General features: G+C 46.3%; 2 protein-coding genes across 3 annotated transcripts in view; both read left to right on the forward strand.

The window, feature by feature from the left end:
* Window positions 1-4516: 4516 nt before the first annotated feature.
* Window positions 4517-13598, forward strand: FAM167B (family with sequence similarity 167 member B). 2 transcript variants are annotated; one of them, XM_030219660.1, is made up of 2 exons: window positions 4517-5124; window positions 12017-13598. In XM_030219660.1, the coding sequence occupies exons 1-2, from the start codon at window positions 4810-4812 to the stop codon at window positions 12278-12280; spliced, it is 579 nt and encodes a 192-aa protein (XP_030075520.1). In that variant the 5' UTR covers window positions 4517-4809; the 3' UTR covers window positions 12281-13598. The 2 variants fall into 2 exon arrangements, with proteins under 2 accessions (XP_030075520.1, XP_030075521.1); XM_030219661.1 differs by having other exon boundaries at window positions 4517-5070.
* Window positions 13599-17686: 4088 nt separating this feature from the next.
* The window catches only part of LCK (LCK proto-oncogene, Src family tyrosine kinase), a 44793-nt gene continuing 44060 nt past the window's right edge, over window positions 17687-18419 (forward strand). The window contains exon 1 of the mRNA XM_030219633.1: window positions 17687-17841. The gene's annotated coding sequence lies outside the window, so the exon portion shown is untranslated. The remainder of the gene's footprint in view (window positions 17842-18419) is intronic.

Below are 18419 nucleotides of genomic sequence, written 5' to 3' on the forward strand. Positions count from 1 at the left end.
GTTCCTTTTGTGAGGCTTTGAAAACCCATTTATTTTCCCTTTAATATTCTGATTTATAGCAATATGTTTCTAAGATACATGTGGATAGTTTTCTTATATGACTGTATTGCTGATTTTACTATAAATCCTTTCTGATTGAGATTTTTCTCTTTGCACCGTTTTAGGTTGAAAGTGGAATAAAAATCCTAGAGTAGAATAGAATGGAGGGGGGAGGGATAGCTTCAACCTTTTGATGTCATGCCATCTCCTGTTATTAAATCTCCTTGACTAAACTGGACACCTGGGAGGGCTGGTCAATAGCTGGCACCTATATGACACTAAGCTTCCTGATTAACACAGAGAAAAGAAAACTCTGAAAACTTTATACAAGAAGAAGTTAGAGAGAGAGAGGTATAAAATTGCAAAAGTAACTAAATAAATTAAAACCACAATTGTGCAGAGAAATGCAGAATAGCTTTTCATTCCACTGTGTCCACAGCTGATGAGTGATAAAGGAGAGATAAGCAGAGGGACCAAAACTGTCACTTTCCCCTGAGAATTGCAGGGAGAAGGAACCTTCTATTGCTTTATTGCACTAATAGGTTTGGCCAAGGTGAGAACAAGGATCCATAGTTTCAAAGCCAGAGATCCCATGGAGTCCAAGATAGGGATCAGCAGGTAAAGGAGTCCTTTTAGTAAAGCTGAGCATGCTAAATTCTAAGAGGCCCATTTTCTACCTATGGCTTCTTAGCATGTAGTATAACACTAAATTTTAGTAAATAAGATTCAAAGCCAGCAGAGAGTGGAGGTATCCTGCTGCTCGGGAACACACAGAATCAAAGGTTTTCCGTGATGGGACCTAAGCTGTGGAACAGAACTGAACTGGATTATTTAAGATTTCATACATATAATAACATAGTAGATGACGGCAGAAAAAGACCTGCATTGACCATCCAGTCTGCCCAACAAGATAAACTCATATGTGCTACTTTTTGTGTATACCCTACTTTGATTTGTACCTGTCCTTTTCAGGGCACAGACTGTGTAAGTCTGCCCAGCACTAGCCCCACCTCCCAACCACCAGTCCCGCCTCCCACAACCGGCTCTGACACAGACCGTGTAAGTCTGCCCAGCACTATCCCTGCCTCCCAACCACCGGCTCTGGCACAGACCGTATAAGTCTGCCCAGCACTATCCCCGCCTCCCGCCACCGGCTCTGCCACCCAATCTCGGCTAAGCTCCTTAGGATCCATTTCATACATTGTTTAAAAAGCATGAACATTGCAGGAAGCCTTCGAAAAGTGATTTGTAATAAGTAGAGATTGGGTGAATTTTATTACAGTTATATTAGGAGAGGTTGGAAACAGGGGCGTAGCCAGACACCCAATTTTGGGTGGGCCTGGGCCCAAGATGGGTGGGCAGAAGAACTCTGCTCTGTTCCACAAGTGATTTGGTCTCTCCCTCTCTCACCTGCATGCCATATGGTCTCTCAAACATCCCCCTCCCCCCCATACCTTTTAAATAGCAGATTTTCACTGGCAGCAAGCAGCAAATAATGCACACTGCTCATGTTGGCTCCACAGCCTTCCTTCTGATGCAACTTCCTGTTTCCGCATAGGCAGGAATACATCAGAGGGAAGGCTGGTATGCAGGAAGGACAGGAAGTTTCGGCTGGTGGGGCTTGGGAATCCCTGCCAGACACTTCATAGGTGTGCTGCTACTGGGTGGGCCTGGGCCCACCCAGGCCCACCCTTGGCTACGCCACTGGTTGGAAATGGGATGGGTGGGTGACTGAAATTAGGATTTTATTGTATGTTACATTGTATTGGTGAATGTGATAGTTTGTACATTGCTTCAGATGTGGAATAGAAGCCATTTTTAAATGTTTTTAAATAAATTAATAAAACACGTCAGCTGTCATTCTCGGCTTCTAAATTTTGCTCTGATGGACCTTTCTTGGCCTTTGATTTATATTAAGAATGTGTATGATATAAGGTGTTATGAAATAAGAAGTTGATATGATACAGACGTTCAAATACTTGAAAGGTATTAATCCGCAAAAAAAATATTTTCCGGAGATGGGAAGGCGGTAGAACGAGAGGACATGAAATGAGATTGAAGGGGGGCAGAATCAGGAAAGATGTCAGGAAGTATTTTTTCACGGAGAGGTTGGTGGATGCTTGGAATGCCCTCCCGCGAGAGGTGGTGGAGATGAAAACGGTAATGGAATTCAAACATGCGTGGGATATGCATAAAAAAATCCTGTGCAGAAGGAATGGATCCTCAGAAGCTTAGCCAAAATTGGGTGCCGGAGCAGGTGGGGGGAAGAGGGGTTGGTGGTTGGGAGGCGAGGATAGTGGAGGGCAGACTTATATGGTCTGTGCCAGAGCCGGTAATGGGAGGCGGGTCTGGTGGTTGGGAGGCGGGAAGTACTGCTGGGCAGACTTGTACGGTCTGTGCCCTGAATAAGGCAGGTACAAATCAAGGTAAGGTATACACATATTAGTTTATCTTGTTGGGCAGACTGGATGGACCATGCAGGTTTTTTTCTGCCGTCATCTACTATGTTACTATGTTGTGACTAATTTAAATGTTTCTGATATTTTGGACTCATTCAATCCACTACATTATTTGCCTTGCACTGAAGTCTGACAGAGATTGGCTTCCGAAAGTATTCAATCAACATAGGGATAAAAATAATTTCCTTCCTTTGGACTCATGTGGGATGGACAGGATGAATAATATCACAGAAACACAGTCTCATTTATGGTTTTTGTAACTGTCAACAAGCCAAGACATATCCTTGTAGAGTCAAAATTAGTATTTAAAATTACACGTGTAAGCCTACAATCTTTTGGTGGCCCCTGGAGCTTTCTCGTGGCCACTTTGTGGCCCTTTACGTGACAAAGGTTGGAGACTGCTGTTCTAAGGTCTTCCTGCAATTCACAGTCCGCATGCGTTGTAACAACTTTGAATAGTTTTGTGTCATCTGCAAATTTAATCACCTCACTTGTTGCTCCCATTTCCAGATCATTAATAAGTATGTTAAATAGCTCCGGTCCCTGTACTGATCCCTGTGGCACTCCACTATTCACCCCTCCATTGAGAAAAATGGCCATTTAACCCTATCCTCTGTTTTTTTTTATCCATCAACAGAACATTGCCTCCTATCCCATGGGTTTTTAGTTTTTTTCAGGAGTGTCTCATGAGGGACTTTGGAATTTATTGTTCTCTTAGGCGTTTATGCCCTTCTTTTTCTGCCTGTTTGTTTCTTGGTATATCAATAGAAATCAAACAAAATAAAACCTGGAAAAGAAAATGAGATGAGACCTTTTTTTATTGGACATAACTTAATGCATTTCTTGATTAGCTTTCGAAGGTTGCCCTTCTTCCTCAGATCGGAAATAAGCAAATGTGCTAGCTGACAGTGTATATAAGTGAAAACATTCAAGCATTACTATGACAGTAAAATAGATACTATTGGAGATTCTACATAGAATGTTGCTACTATTGGACATTCTACATGGAATGTTGCTATTCCACTAGCAACATTCCTGCGCAGGCTTCTGTTTCTGTGAGTCTGACGTCCTGCACGTACGTGCAGGACGTCAGACTCACAGAAGCAGAAGCCTGCGCGGCCACATTGGTGATCTGCAAGGGCCGACTTCTACATGGAATGTTGCTAGTGGAATAGCAACATTCCATGTAGAATCTATAGAAATCAAACAAAATAAAACATGGAAAAGAAAATAAGATGATACCTTTTTTTATTGGACATAACTTAATACATTTCTTGATTAGCTTTCGAAGGTTGCCCTTCTTCCTCAGATCGGAAATAAGCAAATGTGCTAGCTGACAGTGTATATAAGTGAAAACATTCAAGCATTACTATGACAGTAAAATAGATACTATTGGAGATTCTACATGGAATGTTGCTACTATTGGAGATTCTACATGGAATGTTGCTATTCCACTAGCAACATTCCTGCGCAGGCTTCTGTTTCTGTGAGTCTGACGTCCTGCACATACGTGCAGGACGTCAGACTCACAGAAGCAGAAGCCTGCGCGGCCACATTGGTGATCTACAAGGGCCGACTTCTACATGGAATGTTGCTAGTGGAATAGCAACATTCCATGTAGAATCTATAGAAATCAAACAAAATAAAACATGGAAAAGAAAATAAGATGACACCTTTTTTATTGGACATAACTTAATACATTTCTTGATTAGCTTTCGAAGGTTGCCCTTCTTCCTCAGATATTTCAAGGTTAATAGCCTGGATATTCAAATGAAGTTAAAGTAAAACTCCATCATATTCTTGCTTTCGAATGGTGGTATATCAAATCCCCACAATAAATAAATACATAACAATATTTAATATGTAAAAATAATACAGATTCAGAACTGTGCTTTGCTCTCGCAGGAGCCTGGGACTCTTTTGAAACTCTTTGTTGTGCTACTGGACTGCTGGAAATGAATCAGACTGGGCAGCCTTTTCCAAAGGGTTTTAAATAGATCAACTCTGCCTTTCAAGGAGGTTTTGATAACACTCTTGAACTGGTGCTGGCTCCATCTGAGCCTTGTCAGACTATGGGGATCTTTATTGTCATTTTTTATAGAGAATGGGTGGGAAGAGATATTGTCTGGAGAATAAATGACTTTACATTGTGACAGACTTTTATCTCACCCTTTGTGACTTCCTTTTAAAGAACTGGGAGGCTCCTTGCAGCCAGCGAGAGTAAAACAGAATAAAACCCAGGGCATTGCCAAAGGGAAAAGAACTGCACAGACACAGAGGACCTGCCCGCTTTGGTCTGTGCACAGGGACAATGTCTTTCACTAACCTCAAGTTCAAAGAATTGGGGGAAGAGGAGGCCAACTCTGATGAGGATGACAACCTGGGCATGGTGAAAGCTTTGACAGCCAAACTGAAGCTACAGACTCGGCGACCCTCATACTTGGAATGGAAAGACATGATTCAGAGTCGGCCATGGAGCAGCAAAGAGCAAGGGGCTGCCATAAGCCCCCCGCCCAAAGACGCAGACAGGAGCCATGTCCTCAGCAAAAACCAGGGCACCCAACAGAGGCAGGTTTGTGGCTTTGCCTGTATGGACGAAGCTTTGGAATGGTTGCGGAAGGAGCTGGCAAGTATCCTGAGACAGTTCAATACATGTGGGTGTAGGATACAAGAAGTGGGCACCATGGGGAAAGGAATAATAGCACAGATTGGGGTGATCGCCGCAGGCATCATCTGCCTTAAGAGAGGAGCCCAGAGAGGAAGAGAGGGACAGAGAGATTGCAGTGTATCAGGAGAGAGGGACAGAGAGGATGCAGTGTATCAGGAGAGAGGGACAGAGAGGGACATAGAGGTTGCAGTGTATCAGGAGAGAGGGACATAGAGGATGCAGTGTATCAGGAGAGAGGGACAGAGAGGGACATAGAGAATGCAGTGTATCAGGAGAGAGGGACAGAGAGGGACATAGAGGATGCAGTGTATCAGGAGAGAGGGACAGAGAGGTTGCAGTGTATCAGGAGAGAGGGACATAGAGGTTGCAGTGTATCAGGAGAGAGGGACAGAGAGGGACATAGAGGATGCAGTGTATCAGGAGAGAGGGACAGAGAGGTTGCAGTGTATCAGGAGAGAGGGAGAGGGACAGAGAGGGACATAGAGGATGCAGTGTATCAGGAGAGAGGGACATAGAGGTTGCAGTGTATCAGGAGAGAGGGATAGAGAGGGACATAGAGGATGCAGTGTATCAGGAGAGAGGGACAGAGAGGGACATAGAGAATGCAGTGTATCAGGAGAGAGGGACATAGAGAATGCAGTGTATCAGGAGAGAGGGATAGAGAGGGACATAGAGGATGCAGTGTATCAGGAGAGAGGGACATAGAGGTTGCAGTGTATCAGGAGAGAGGGACAGAGAGGGACATAGAGGATGCAGTGTATCAGGAGAGAGGGACAGAGAGGTTGCAGTGTATCAGGAGAGAGGGACATAGAGAATGCAGTGTATCAGGAGAGAGGGACAGAGAGGGACATAGAGGTTGCAGTGTATGAGGAGAGAGGGACATAGAGGTTGCAGTGTATCAGGAGAGAGGGACATAGAGGTTGCAGTGTATGAGGAGAGAGGGACATAGAGGATGCAGTGTATCAGGAGAGAGGGATAGAGAGGGACATAGAGGTTGCAGTGTATCAGGAGAGAGGGACAGAGAGGGACATAGAGGATGCAGTGTATCAGGAGAGAGGGACAGAGAGGTTGCAGTGTATCAGGAGAGAGGGACATAGAGGTTGCAGTGTATGAGGAGAGAGGGACATAGAGGGACATAGAGGATGCAGTGTATCAGGAGAGAGGGATAGAGAGGGACATAGAGGTTGCAGTGTATGAGGAGAGAGGGACAGAGAGGGACATAGAGGATGCAGTGTATCAGGAGAGAGGGACAGAGAGGTTGCAGTGTATCAGGAGAGAGGGACAGAGAGGGACATAGAGGATGCAGTGTATCAGGAGAGAGGGACATAGAGGTTGCAGTGTATCAGGAGAGAGGGATAGAGAGGGACATAGAGGATGCAGTGTATCAGGAGAGAGGGACAGAGAGGGACATAGAGAATGCAGTGTATCAGGAGAGAGGGACATAGAGAATGCAGTGTATCAGGAGAGAGGGATAGAGAGGGACATAGAGGATGCAGTGTATCAGGAGAGAGGGACATAGAGGTTGCAGTGTATCAGGAGAGAGGGACAGAGAGGGACATAGAGGATGCAGTGTATCAGGAGAGAGGGACAGAGAGGTTGCAGTGTATCAGGAGAGAGGGACATAGAGAATGCAGTGTATCAGGAGAGAGGGACAGAGAGGGACATAGAGGATGCAGTGTATCAGGAGAGAGGGACAGAGAGGTTGCAGTGTATCAGGAGAGAGGGACAGAGAGGGACATAGAGGATGCAGTGTATCAGGAGAGAGGGACAGAGAGGTTGCAGTGTATCAGGAGAGAGGGACAGAGAGGGACATAGAGGATGCAGTGTATCAGGAGAGAGGGACATAGAGGTTGCAGTGTATCAGGAGAGAGGGATAGAGAGGGACATAGAGAATGCAGTGTATCAGGAGAGAGGGACATAGAGAATGCAGTGTATCAGGAGAGAGGGACAGAGAGGGACATAGAGGTTGCAGTGTATGAGGAGAGAGGGACATAGAGGTTGCAGTGTATCAGGAGAGAGGGACATAGAGGGACATAGAGGATGCAGTGTATCAGGAGAGAGGGATAGAGAGGGACATAGAGGTTGCAGTGTATCAGGAGAGAGGGACAGAGAGGGACATAGAGGATGCAGTGTATCAGGAGAGAGGGACAGAGAGGTTGCAGTGTATCAGGAGAGAGGGACAGAGAGGGACATAGAGGATGCAGTGTATCAGGAGAGAGGGACAGAGAGGTTGCAGTGTATCAGGAGAGAGGGACAGAGAGGGACATAGAGGATGCAGTGTATCAGGAGAGAGGGACATAGAGGTTGCAGTGTATCAGGAGAGAGGGATAGAGAGGGACATAGAGGTTGCAGTGTATCAGGAGAGAGGGACAGAGAGGGACATAGAGAATGCAGTGTATCAGGAGAGAGGGACATAGAGAATGCAGTGTATCAGGAGAGAGGGATAGAGAGGGACATAGAGGTTGCAGTGTATCAGGAGAGAGGGACATAGAGGATGCAGTGTATCAGGAGAGAGGGACATAGAGAATGCAGTGTATCAGGAGAGAGGGACAGAGAGGGACATAGAGGTTGCAGTGTATGAGGAGAGAGGGACATAGAGGTTGCAGTGTATCAGGAGAGAGGGACATAGAGGTTGCAGTGTATGAGGAGAGAGGGACATAGAGGGACATAGAGGATGCAGTGTATCAGGAGAGAGGGATAGAGAGGGACATAGAGGTTGCAGTGTATCAGGAGAGAGGGACATAGAGGATGCAGTGTATCAGGAGAGAGGGACATAGAGAATGCAGTGTATCAGGAGAGAGGGACAGAGAGGGACATAGAGGATGCAGTGTATCAGGAGAGAGGGACAGAGAGGGACATAGAGAATGCAGTGTATCAGGAGAGAGGGACATAGAGGGACATAGAGGTTGCAGTGTATCAGGAGAGAGGGACAGAGAGGGACATAGAGGTTGCAGTGTATCAGGAGAGAGGGACATAGAGGATACAGTGTATCAGGAGAGAGGGACAGAGAGGTTGCAGTGTATCAGGAGAGAGGGACATAGAGGATGCAGTGTATCAGGAGAGAGGGACATAGAGAATGCAGTGTATCAGGAGAGAGGGACAGAGAGAGACATAGAGGTTGCAGTGTATCAGGAGAGAGGGACATAGAGGATGCAGTGTATCAGGAGAGAGGGACATAGAGATTGCAGTGTATCAGGAGAGAGGGACAGAGAGGGACATAGAGGTTGCAGTGTATCAGGAGAGAGGGACATAGAGGTTGCAGTATATCAGGAGAGAGGGACAGAGAGGTTGCAGTGTATCAGGAGAGAGGGACAGAGAGGGACATAGAGGTTGCAGTGTATGAGGAGAGAGGGACATAGAGGTTGCAGTGTATGAGGAGAGAGGGACAGAGAGGGACATAGAGGTTGCAGTGTATCAGGAGAGAGGGACAGAGAGGGACATAGAGGTTGCAGTGTATCAGGAGAGAGGGACATAGAGGATGCAGTGTATCAGGAGAGAGGGACAGAGAGGTTGCAGTGTATCAGGAGAGAGGGACATAGAGGATGCAGTGTATCAGGAGAGAGGGACATAGAGGTTGCAGTGTATCAGGAGAGAGGGACATAGAGGATGCAGTGTATCAGGAGAGAGGGACATAGAGAATGCAGTGTATCAGGAGAGAGGGACAGAGAGGGACATAGAGGTTGCAGTGTATCAGGAGAGAGGGACATAGAGGATGCAGTGTATCAGGAGAGAGGGACATAGAGGTTGCAGTGTATCAGGAGAGAGGGACATAGAGGTTGCAGTGTATCAGGAGAGAGGGACAGAGAGGGACATAGAGGTTGCAGTGTATGAGGAGAGAGGGACATAGAGGTTGCAGTATATCAGGAGAGAGGGACAGAGAGGTTGCAGTGTATCAGGAGAGAGGGACAGAGAGGGACATAGAGGTTGCAGTGTATGAGGAGAGAGGGACATAGAGGTTGCAGTGTATGAGGAGAGAGGGATAGAGAGGGACATAGAGGTTGCAGTGTATCAGGAGAGAGGGACATAGAGGTTGCAGTGTATGAGGAGAGAGGGACATAGAGGTTGCAGTGTATCAGGAGAGAGGGACAGAGAGGTTGCAGTGTATCAGGAGAGAGGGACTCAGAAGGCAATGTGCATTGGGAAGGGTCAGAAAGCTGCTCTGGGGTAAACCTGATAAAATGTACAGAAGGAAGGATTTGAGTTCGGTATTATGAAGAGAATGTTTGATACTGTTATCTTGGGGTTTATCATATCAGGAGTGGAGCGGAATACGTTTCTAGAGAATGGTTATTTATCCTTTCAAGCAGTACTAAGAGTAGGGGACACTTCACGGAACAAAATGGTCTCAGGTTTAGAAATGAAGGGACTTAGCTTGGTAGAATTTCCACTGATTGGGTTCTGGATAGTACCACTGAATACCCCGTAGGTGTCACTGGAAGTTACCCAGACACCGCTGATACTCAGAGCTGGTATCTGATAACTATCCAGGGTAACCAGCAGAGCTTGGACACAGGTTGGCAGTTACTACTGGCCACATCTGGGAGTGAGCAGTGTGGAACGGGGACTGGATCTCTCTACCTGAATCTGTCGGATACTTCCACCAGATGCCTGCACTTGATGGACCATCGGTCTGAACCAGTCTGAACCCCTCTGTCAGAATCTCACATTAAGTGCTTAACGTGTGTTTAATGTGGGAAAAGCATGTTGAAGCATTTTGTAGTAAATTTGCCTGTCGGCGTGTACAAATTGCAAGCTTTTTGTGTGATTTTTGTTTTGGGAGGGGTGCGTCATGGGCATGAAAGTGTTAACCAGCTACACATTCACATTAGCATGAGCTAACTGGATAATGCAAACTTAACAGGGGAACACTTAGCACCTCCGAAATAGGAGGCCCAAGTTCCCACATTAATATTTTTCAGGTCTCAAGTGCTAACAGACACATTATTATTGTTGTTATTAGCATTTGTATAGCGCTACCAGACGCACGCAGCGCAGAACACCTGATACAAAGAGACAGTCCCTGCTCAAAAGAGCTTACAATCTAAATAATACAGACAGACAAGACAGTTACGGGTGAGAGAGTAATGGGAGCTAAAAAGCAGCAGTGAAAAGGTGGGTTTTCAGCATAGATTTGAAAACAGGTAGAGATGGAGCTAGACATATAGGTCCAGGAAGTCTATTCCAGGCATAAGGTGCCGCGAGAGAAAAGGAGCGAAGCCATACCCCTCCCAATCGCTTTTCCTTTTGCTCAGCCTATCTTTGTTTACCTCTCCATGTTCAATTTACATATCCTGAAAACCCCACTACTACTACGTTTACTACAACTTGTAACATTCTCCTTCAAGCCTTTGTAATTCTATTTTCTATGTAAGCCGCATTGAACCTGCTATGTGTGGCAAAGCGCGGGGTACAAATGTAATTAATAAAAATAATTTGTCCAGTGAGCGGAGATCACGGGGAGGAATGTAGGGAGAGATGAGAGTGGAGAGGTAATGGGGGGCCGCAGAGTGGATGCATTTAAAGGTCAGTAGGAGAAGTTTAAATTGAATGCGGAAGCGGACAGGGAGCCAGTGAAGTGACTTGAGGAGTGGGCTAGTGTGGGTATAACGATTAATGTGGGGCCTGCAAAAAAAAACCCCTCTTTTTGGGCCCTGTTAGAAGTGGCCTTTGCTGTGTTAAAAAGTACTAAACCCATTTCTTAACGCTTTTTAGTAAACGGTCCCCTTAGTGTCTTCTGATCCGTCCTATGCACCCTTTCCCTCTTCTAACTCTCCTCAGTATCTTTCTCTTTTATTCCTCCTCTTCATATTTCCAGGTTTCTTTCTCTGGCTTTCTCAGTAATGTTATTTTGTCTGATCTTCTTATTCTATTAGAACAGTTGGGGGGAGGTCACTTTTCCAATTCTCTCCCAGTGGGCTTCTCTGTAACCTTACTAGAGGTCATTTCCACCAGCAAGTGTCCTGTAGGGAATGGCACAAACAGTAAATCAACCAACTAAAGCTATGACTGGTTCCAAGAAACCCAGAAACTCTGTCCCGGAACAGTCATTAAATACAAGGAGGTATATTAAAAGTCAATATTGAAAGAGGAAACGAAGGACAAGAGAATAGGGAGGGGACATTTCCACCTGGCAGGATGTCTCTGTCAGCCAACGCCTATTTACCCCTCTTCCTGGCTCTAGTGCCAGTGTCCAGCTCTCTCTCTGTCCTGGCTCCAGCACACATAGAAACAGAAGTTGTGATGATGTAAAGAGCCTGAGGCAAATCTCTGTCACCTGGGGTCACACATTGCCTCCCAGGCAGAAAGATTAGTCAGGCCTTGACTGAATGTTCACAGTTTATTCCTTCACTTAGTGCTGGGTTTGGGGGGGGGGGGGGGTGGAGGGAACAGTTGCTTAGCTTGGTAACATCAGTGGTGTTTTGGACCTGTTATTGGCTTTTTTTTGTTGGGGAGGGTTGGAAAGTGTTTCTTGATTTTGGGCTGTTATTGGTATTTTGGGGGGGGGGGTTAAGAAAATGTTTCTTGGCTTTGGACTGTTTTTGGTATATGGGGGGGGGGTTGGAAAATGATTCTTCACTTTGGGCTGTTATTGGCATTTTGGGGGGGCTTAGAAAGTGTTTCTTGATTTGGGGCTGTTATTTGGGGGGGGGCAGGCATTTATTAGCTTGGTAACATCAGTGGTGTTTTGAGGAAAGTAGTTGTGGTTTGATTCTGTTACTGGTGTTTTGGGGAACACTTTTTTTTTTTTTTTTTTTAGCTAGCAGTGATTATGGTTTCTGTATCCTGAAATATTTCAATAACTCTTCTGCTCACTAACACCATTTACCATTTCTCTTCCTACTTCCTCCAGCGTGATATGCAAGCTGTGGATCATAAGCTAGCCTGCCAGCTGATGAGGCTCCGAAGTCAGATCCACCGACTGAAGGTTGAGCAAGCTTGTCACCAACACAAAGAAATGTTGGATGACGCAGCCTTCGGACTGGAGGGATGTGAAGAAGATTCGGACCTGCTGTGCAATATTCCACCCAGAGCTGCCTTTTCGCTCTCCACTCCACTCAAGCACATTGGCGTTACACGCATGAATATTAATTCCAGACGGTTTTCACTCTGCTGAAGGCCAGGAACTTTCTCTGCTAAGCTACTGCCTGGGAAGTAGAAAAGTTGTGAGCATGGTGCATGGACAGAGTCTTCTGAAAAATGGACTGAACTGTCTTTCGGAGCATGGATTCATCTTTTCATGGAAAGTGGAGGAGTAGCCTAAATGGTGAACGGAATGACCTGAGAATCAGGGGAAGAACTGGGTTTGATTCCCACTGCAGCTCCTTGTGACTCTGGCCAAGTCGCTTAACCTTCCAAACATAGGTTGTGAGACCACTGGTGACAGAAAAAAAAGTAACTGTATGTAATAAATGTCCTATAGAAAGGCAATATATCTGTTTTATATGTCACCAAGGCCTTTCTCATAGACAGAGAAAGGGAAAAGATCCTCTGGGATAAACATTCATTGCAAGGTTCCAGCCCGGTTAAATCACAGGAACCAGGCCAAATCTGGGTGGGGAGTTACCCGAGTACCACCAACTGCAAAAAGGCTGCCTTTAGTTAACCATTAGCTACCAGGGTACCTGCCACTGGTACCCGAGTAACTCCTGGCAGCTGCCCCAGACCTGGATATTCAGTGCGGTACTTAGATAGGAGACAGCTCTGAATATCCGGATGGCCAGTGTTTATCTTGCTCCCTTTGTGAATAAATCCTACTTATTAAGACTAATTAACATTCTGTGATACTCCCTAATCCCAACCTGGGATACTAACTGAATCTAATCTCCTGGAGCCTCAGGAAGGGGACGGCATAGGAAGCATGGATGAAGGTGAAGTCCTCTGTCCTACGCAGTTCTGTTTTATACGTGTGAATGAAAATCTAATTATCTGAAATAAGACGTGAATTCTTCAGATGTAAATGAAGGATTTACATGGAAGTGAATTTTCTTAACTGAGATATATTTATGTATGGATGGATGTAAAAGTAAGTTCTGTTGTACATATCTGTTTAAGACATTATTTGCAGTAAAGGCTGGTGGTGGGAAAGCGTCAAACTGAAAGGTGATTCTCAGCAGAAGGAACTCTTAAACCAACTCTCGTAATATAGAAATACAGCAACCACTGCACATTAAGTTGACAGAGAAAAGGAGAGAGAAATGAGCATCTCTGGATGCAGGAGAACAGCGGAAAAGGAGATGATAAAGCCAACACCCCCTGGATCTACTGCATCTGTGACCACAGCTGAATTCACAGCGATGCCAAGGGTGGCCCAAACCAAAGCTGCAGATTTAAGGCCATTGAGTGAGATTTCTCTCACAGGCTCCTGTCATGTCTTAAACCAGCTCTAGCATATGTACATTCCAAAAAACTGACATATACTAATTAATAAATAGAAAATTTAAAAACAAATCTACCATTGTTATCTGGTAATTTTAATTTTGTAATCGTGCTGGTCCCATCTCTGGTTTCTACTTTCCCCTGTCTTCTCTTAACTGTCTTGCCAGGGTCTCCTTGTCCTTTTGGCACTTCTTTTCTCTCCGTGTCCACCATCCATCTTCCCTCTGTATCCCTCTCCACCCTGTGTCCTTGCCCCTATCTTGCCACCATGTTGAGCATGTCCCCCCCTCTGTGTCCCTATTCTTGCCCTGTCCATCATAATCTTTTGTTTCCCTATGCCCACCCCCCAACAAGCCAGCATCTCTCCCTCTCTCTCCTGTCCCCATCAGGCCAGCATCTCTCCCTCTTTTCCCTCCTTCTGCCCCCCCCCCCCCTCAGAGGTGCTGCAAGTGTTCCTCTCACTTCCCTCACTCCTGTTCTGTCTCTCCTTTACAGTTCCAGCACCTCTCCCCCTTCCTTCTTTCCCCACCATCCTGTCATCTTTTTCGCTCCCCCCCCCCCCACAACCATCTTGGCATCTCTTTCTCCCCCCCCCCCCCCCATCACCATCCTGGCATCTTATTCGCTCCCCCCCAACCATCTTGGCATCTCTTTCTTTCCCTCCCCCCCATCACCATCCTGGCATCCTTTCCTCTCACCTCCCCCTGATACTCTCTCCCTTTCCTTCCCCTGTTCCCCAGCAGACTGGCCAGGATCTCCCATTTTTCTGGTCCCGTGGTCCGCTGAAATTGTGTGAGGCTGCCACCAGTAGCGTGGAACAGACACTGCTTCTAGCCAACATGGGGCCTTTCATCCGATGCTACTTCCGATTTCTGGAGGCAGGAGTGGCAGAAGACAGGCCAGACATTGGTTGGAAGCAATATCTGTTCAGCGCTACCGCTGGCAGCCTCACCCAAGTTTGGAGGACCATGAGAGCTGAGAAAGTGGGAGATGCCAGGCCAGGCTGCAGGAGTAGAGGCAGGAAAGGGAGAGAGAGATGGGCAATGCGTGAGATGACTATAGTTATATGCGTGAGCTAGAGAAGGAGCATGGGCACGTGTCAAATGCATATCTGAATTCAGTCCAGTTCTGCAAGGTGTCTTTGGGAAATGGGAGACGGTGGAGAGAGATACAGCTATATCCCCTGGATCAGAGAAGGGAAGGTCCAAGAATCCAGAAGGCACTGCATCTGTGAGCACAGCTGAGTTCAGTCCAGTTCTGCAAGGAAGGGGAGGGGAGGGGAGGAGAGTGTGCATTTTGGTGCCAATGGCATACCAGTCTTACCAGTCAGTGTTACCTCCCTGCTGTGGTTTCTCCCCCCCCCCCCCCCCCATGTGGTCCACAGCAGAGAATAGCAACTGTGAGGGCCCCTGGACTGGCAGGGGTTACATAAGGACAAGAGAGATCAGAAGAGCAGAGATCAAATTAAGAATATAATAACTTGAGACATATTACAGTAAAACATCTTAATACAATCTTGTCCCCCTTCCAATCCAGTCCATAAATAATAGGATACAATTCTCCGAGCCACTTTTTCTAATTCATCTGTGATTTGAGTGGACCATGAGCTGCTGTGATCCCAGTCTGTGTGTAAGAAACCAGGATGCAGGGTTATAAAGTCCATTCGGACCTGGGCTGGAAACTCAGGGACAAAAGAAAGCGAATCGGGCCTGAAAAGACCCAACATACCGCTCACCTCGTCTCCATTTTTAGAGTTTGCTATTGCAACTCTGATAACAATCTTTTGCATTTCAGACTTGGCTAAGAAACCCACCGGGGGGGGGGGGGGGCACAGTGCACATACAATATACCCTTGCGAGACACGGAGGTTTATATTGCCTTGACATGACTGACTGCAGACAGCTGAAGTCAGAGGGCTTTTACCAATTATTCAAGAGCTCATGTTTTCCAAAAGGTTCAGTTATCTTTCCTATACACAGCTCAGCTCAGCAACCCACTCATGACATGTATGAGCACAGTGAGAAGCCTTCTGCCCTCAAACATCAGTGAAGCTCCCCTTTGAACTGAAGTGTCAGAAGCTACCCACAGCCTGGTGCCAAGGTTCCCCTGAGTTCATTTTTCTGTTCACAGAAATCACCAAACAGCTGGGCAGTGATGCGGCTTTATAGACTAATCTATGAAGCATTGGGTTCCTAATATATTTGTGCACTGACTGGATGAAGGTACAGAGTTCTTGAAAGCTCACCACTGAACTTTTACCTTAGTAAAACATCAGCAAAATTCGCCCTTTCCTCTCTCAACACACCACCCGAACTCTCATCCACACTCTCATTACCTCTCGCCTGGACTACTGCAACTTACTCCTCACCGGCCTCCCACTTAGCCATCTATCCCCCCTTCAGTCTGTTCAGAACTCTGCTGCACATCTCACATTCCGCCAGAACCGATATACTCATATCACCCCTCTCCTCAGGTCACTTCACTGGCTTCCGATCAGATACCGCATTCAATTCAAGCTTCTCCTTCTTACCTACAAATGCACTCAGTCTGCTGCCCCTCACTATCTTTCTACCCTCATCTCCCCTTACGTTCCCGCCCGTAACCTCCGTTCACAGGATAAATCCCTCCTCTCAGTACCCTTCTCCACCACCGCCAACTCCAGGCTCCGCTCATTCTGCCTCGCCTCACCCTATGCTTGGAACAACCTTCCTGAACCCTTATGCCAAGCCCCCTCCTTGCCCGTCTTCAAGTCTTTGCTTAAAGCCCACCTCTTCAGTGCTGCGTTCGGCACCTAACCCTTACCGTTCAGTGAATCCAGACTGCCCCAATTTGACTGCCCCTATCGGACCGACCATTCACTTGTCTATTAGATTGTAAGCTCTTTGAGCAGGGACTGTCTCTCTTTGTTAAATTGTACAGCGCTGCGTAACCCTAGTAGCGCTCTAGAAATGTTAAGTAGTAGTAGTAGTAGTAGTAGTAGTAGTAGTAGCGTGATATAAACATCTCACCTAAAGCTGTTCATTAGCCTTTATTTCTGTATATTGGAGAGGAATTACACAGCAGCGCCCACAGAGAAAAACCAAGGATGATGTGAGAGGGAAAAGGAGAAAAGGCCAACCAGGACCTTCAAGTAACTTCTGCCTATTTCACCCCTTCCTTTTTTCTCTGATCTTTTCTAGCTCTGTCCCTCCCATGTCAGCTTGGGCTACAGGTACCAGACATGATGTATTTGAGCTTCTGAAGTGCTCAGAAACCAAGACAATAGGGCTGTGGTTTGTACTTTTCCTCTGCTAGCTGAGTGCAGAGACCTCAGAAGCAGGAGGAGGAAGAGGGTAGCTTTAGACTCCTACTCCCCTCAGCCCTTCTCAATATTTCTGTTCACTGGGCTCAAATCATCTTGACCAGAAATAATTAGCAATAATGGCAGTGCACGGGCTTCCCATACAGGGGCATGAAAATCTGGCAGCCGCTCAGGAAAGACCTCGTTGCAGACCTAGGAAGAGTACATGACTGATTGCAGCCTTCAAAGTACACTGCTAGGGAACAGAATATATTCATGGGATCATCACATCTTCATATGCACGCCATGTGGGAAAATTATGGCCTTCCCTGTGTGTATAGCCAGTGACGTGGCTATACCAATAACTCTTCCCAGAAAAAGTCATTCTTCAGCAAGGCCCTTCATGTTTTTATTTACAGGAAATTGAAAGCATCATATTTTTATGTGCAATGTATGAAATATTATGGAACATCACAGATTTCACTATTAACTGCTAAACTTTCCTGTCATTGGCTCAGGACAAGACCCATCAGGTAGCTAAATGCATCTAATCCAAGGTGGCCAAATGCTCCGCTGCATGTATCTTTCTGTACCTACTGTTTCTGCTCTGCCTTCATTCCACTTCCTGTCTCTTTCCCACTAACACATGAGAAGTCAAGGTTATTCCTGGTAAACGATATAATAATCAGGTTAAATACTGGGCCACAGGTCCCCACTAGCTGCAGCACAGGATCAGTAAATTTGCAACTTCACTTTGTGGTCTTGAGAACACCTTCTGTGTGAGGCTGAGATCGAAGTATACAGTTTGCTGACAAGAAGGTAGGGCAGGAAGTGAAGAGAGGCTGAGAGACACACACACAGAACCTTTCTTCTAGTCTGATACGAAAGCTTTGGGTATCCAAATATCCCACCTCCCCAAGGGAAGATATGCGTAAAGCTTACTTGGTGACTCTAGAAGGACCTTGCCTTCTTCCAGACATGGGAGTGTGAGTGTGAGAAGAGCTCTCCAGTGCAGGCAGGTAAGTCCGTTGTCTTGGGGTCCTTCTTCTCTTTGTTTTCTTTGTTTGTGAACCAATGCTCTCGGGATTCTCCCCCAGGTCGAGGCCATGGCTGCTCAATGTGTTTAGATAAAGAGGTTGAAGTCACAGATTAGGAGAATTTAGTCAAGGGAACACATAAATCCTCTGTGTGGGGCAGAGGATGGGATCTGGGAGAATTCCCTGTACTGTATGGTGGTGGGATATGGGATGGGGTACCACAGAATCCGTTGTGTTGGACAGAGATGAGATATGGGATGAGACGTGGGAGAATCCCCTATGCCACCCTATAGGGTGGCGGGACATACAGTGAGACATGAAAGAACTCTTGTGCTGTACGGTTGTGATGCATAAAAGAATCCTGTTTGTTGTACAGATGTGGGATGGGACAGGACATGACAGGATTGCCTTGTGTTGGACAGAGATCTCCTCTGATCATCATGGCTCTTGATTTGAACAAGGCCAATGCAAGAGTGTTAGACCTTCAGGCTTTGAACCCCTCAGTTATCTAGGCCCTCCTCCCCCCCCCCTCCTAAAATGTTGATAATTGAATTGAAAAA

The sequence above is a fragment of the Microcaecilia unicolor genome, chromosome 11 (genome assembly GCF_901765095.1).
Source record: "Microcaecilia unicolor chromosome 11, aMicUni1.1, whole genome shotgun sequence".
NCBI classification, from domain to species: domain Eukaryota; kingdom Metazoa; phylum Chordata; class Amphibia; order Gymnophiona; family Siphonopidae; genus Microcaecilia; species Microcaecilia unicolor.

Coding starts and splice junctions, on each gene's coding strand:
- FAM167B (XM_030219660.1), top strand. CDS start 4,810: ATGTCTTTCACTAACCTCAAGTTCAAAGAATTGGGGGAAGAGGAGGCC. Junction 5,125..12,016: donor AATGGTTGCGGAAGGAGCTG/GCAAGTATCCTG, acceptor TACTTCCTCCAG/CGTGATATGCAAGCTGTGGA.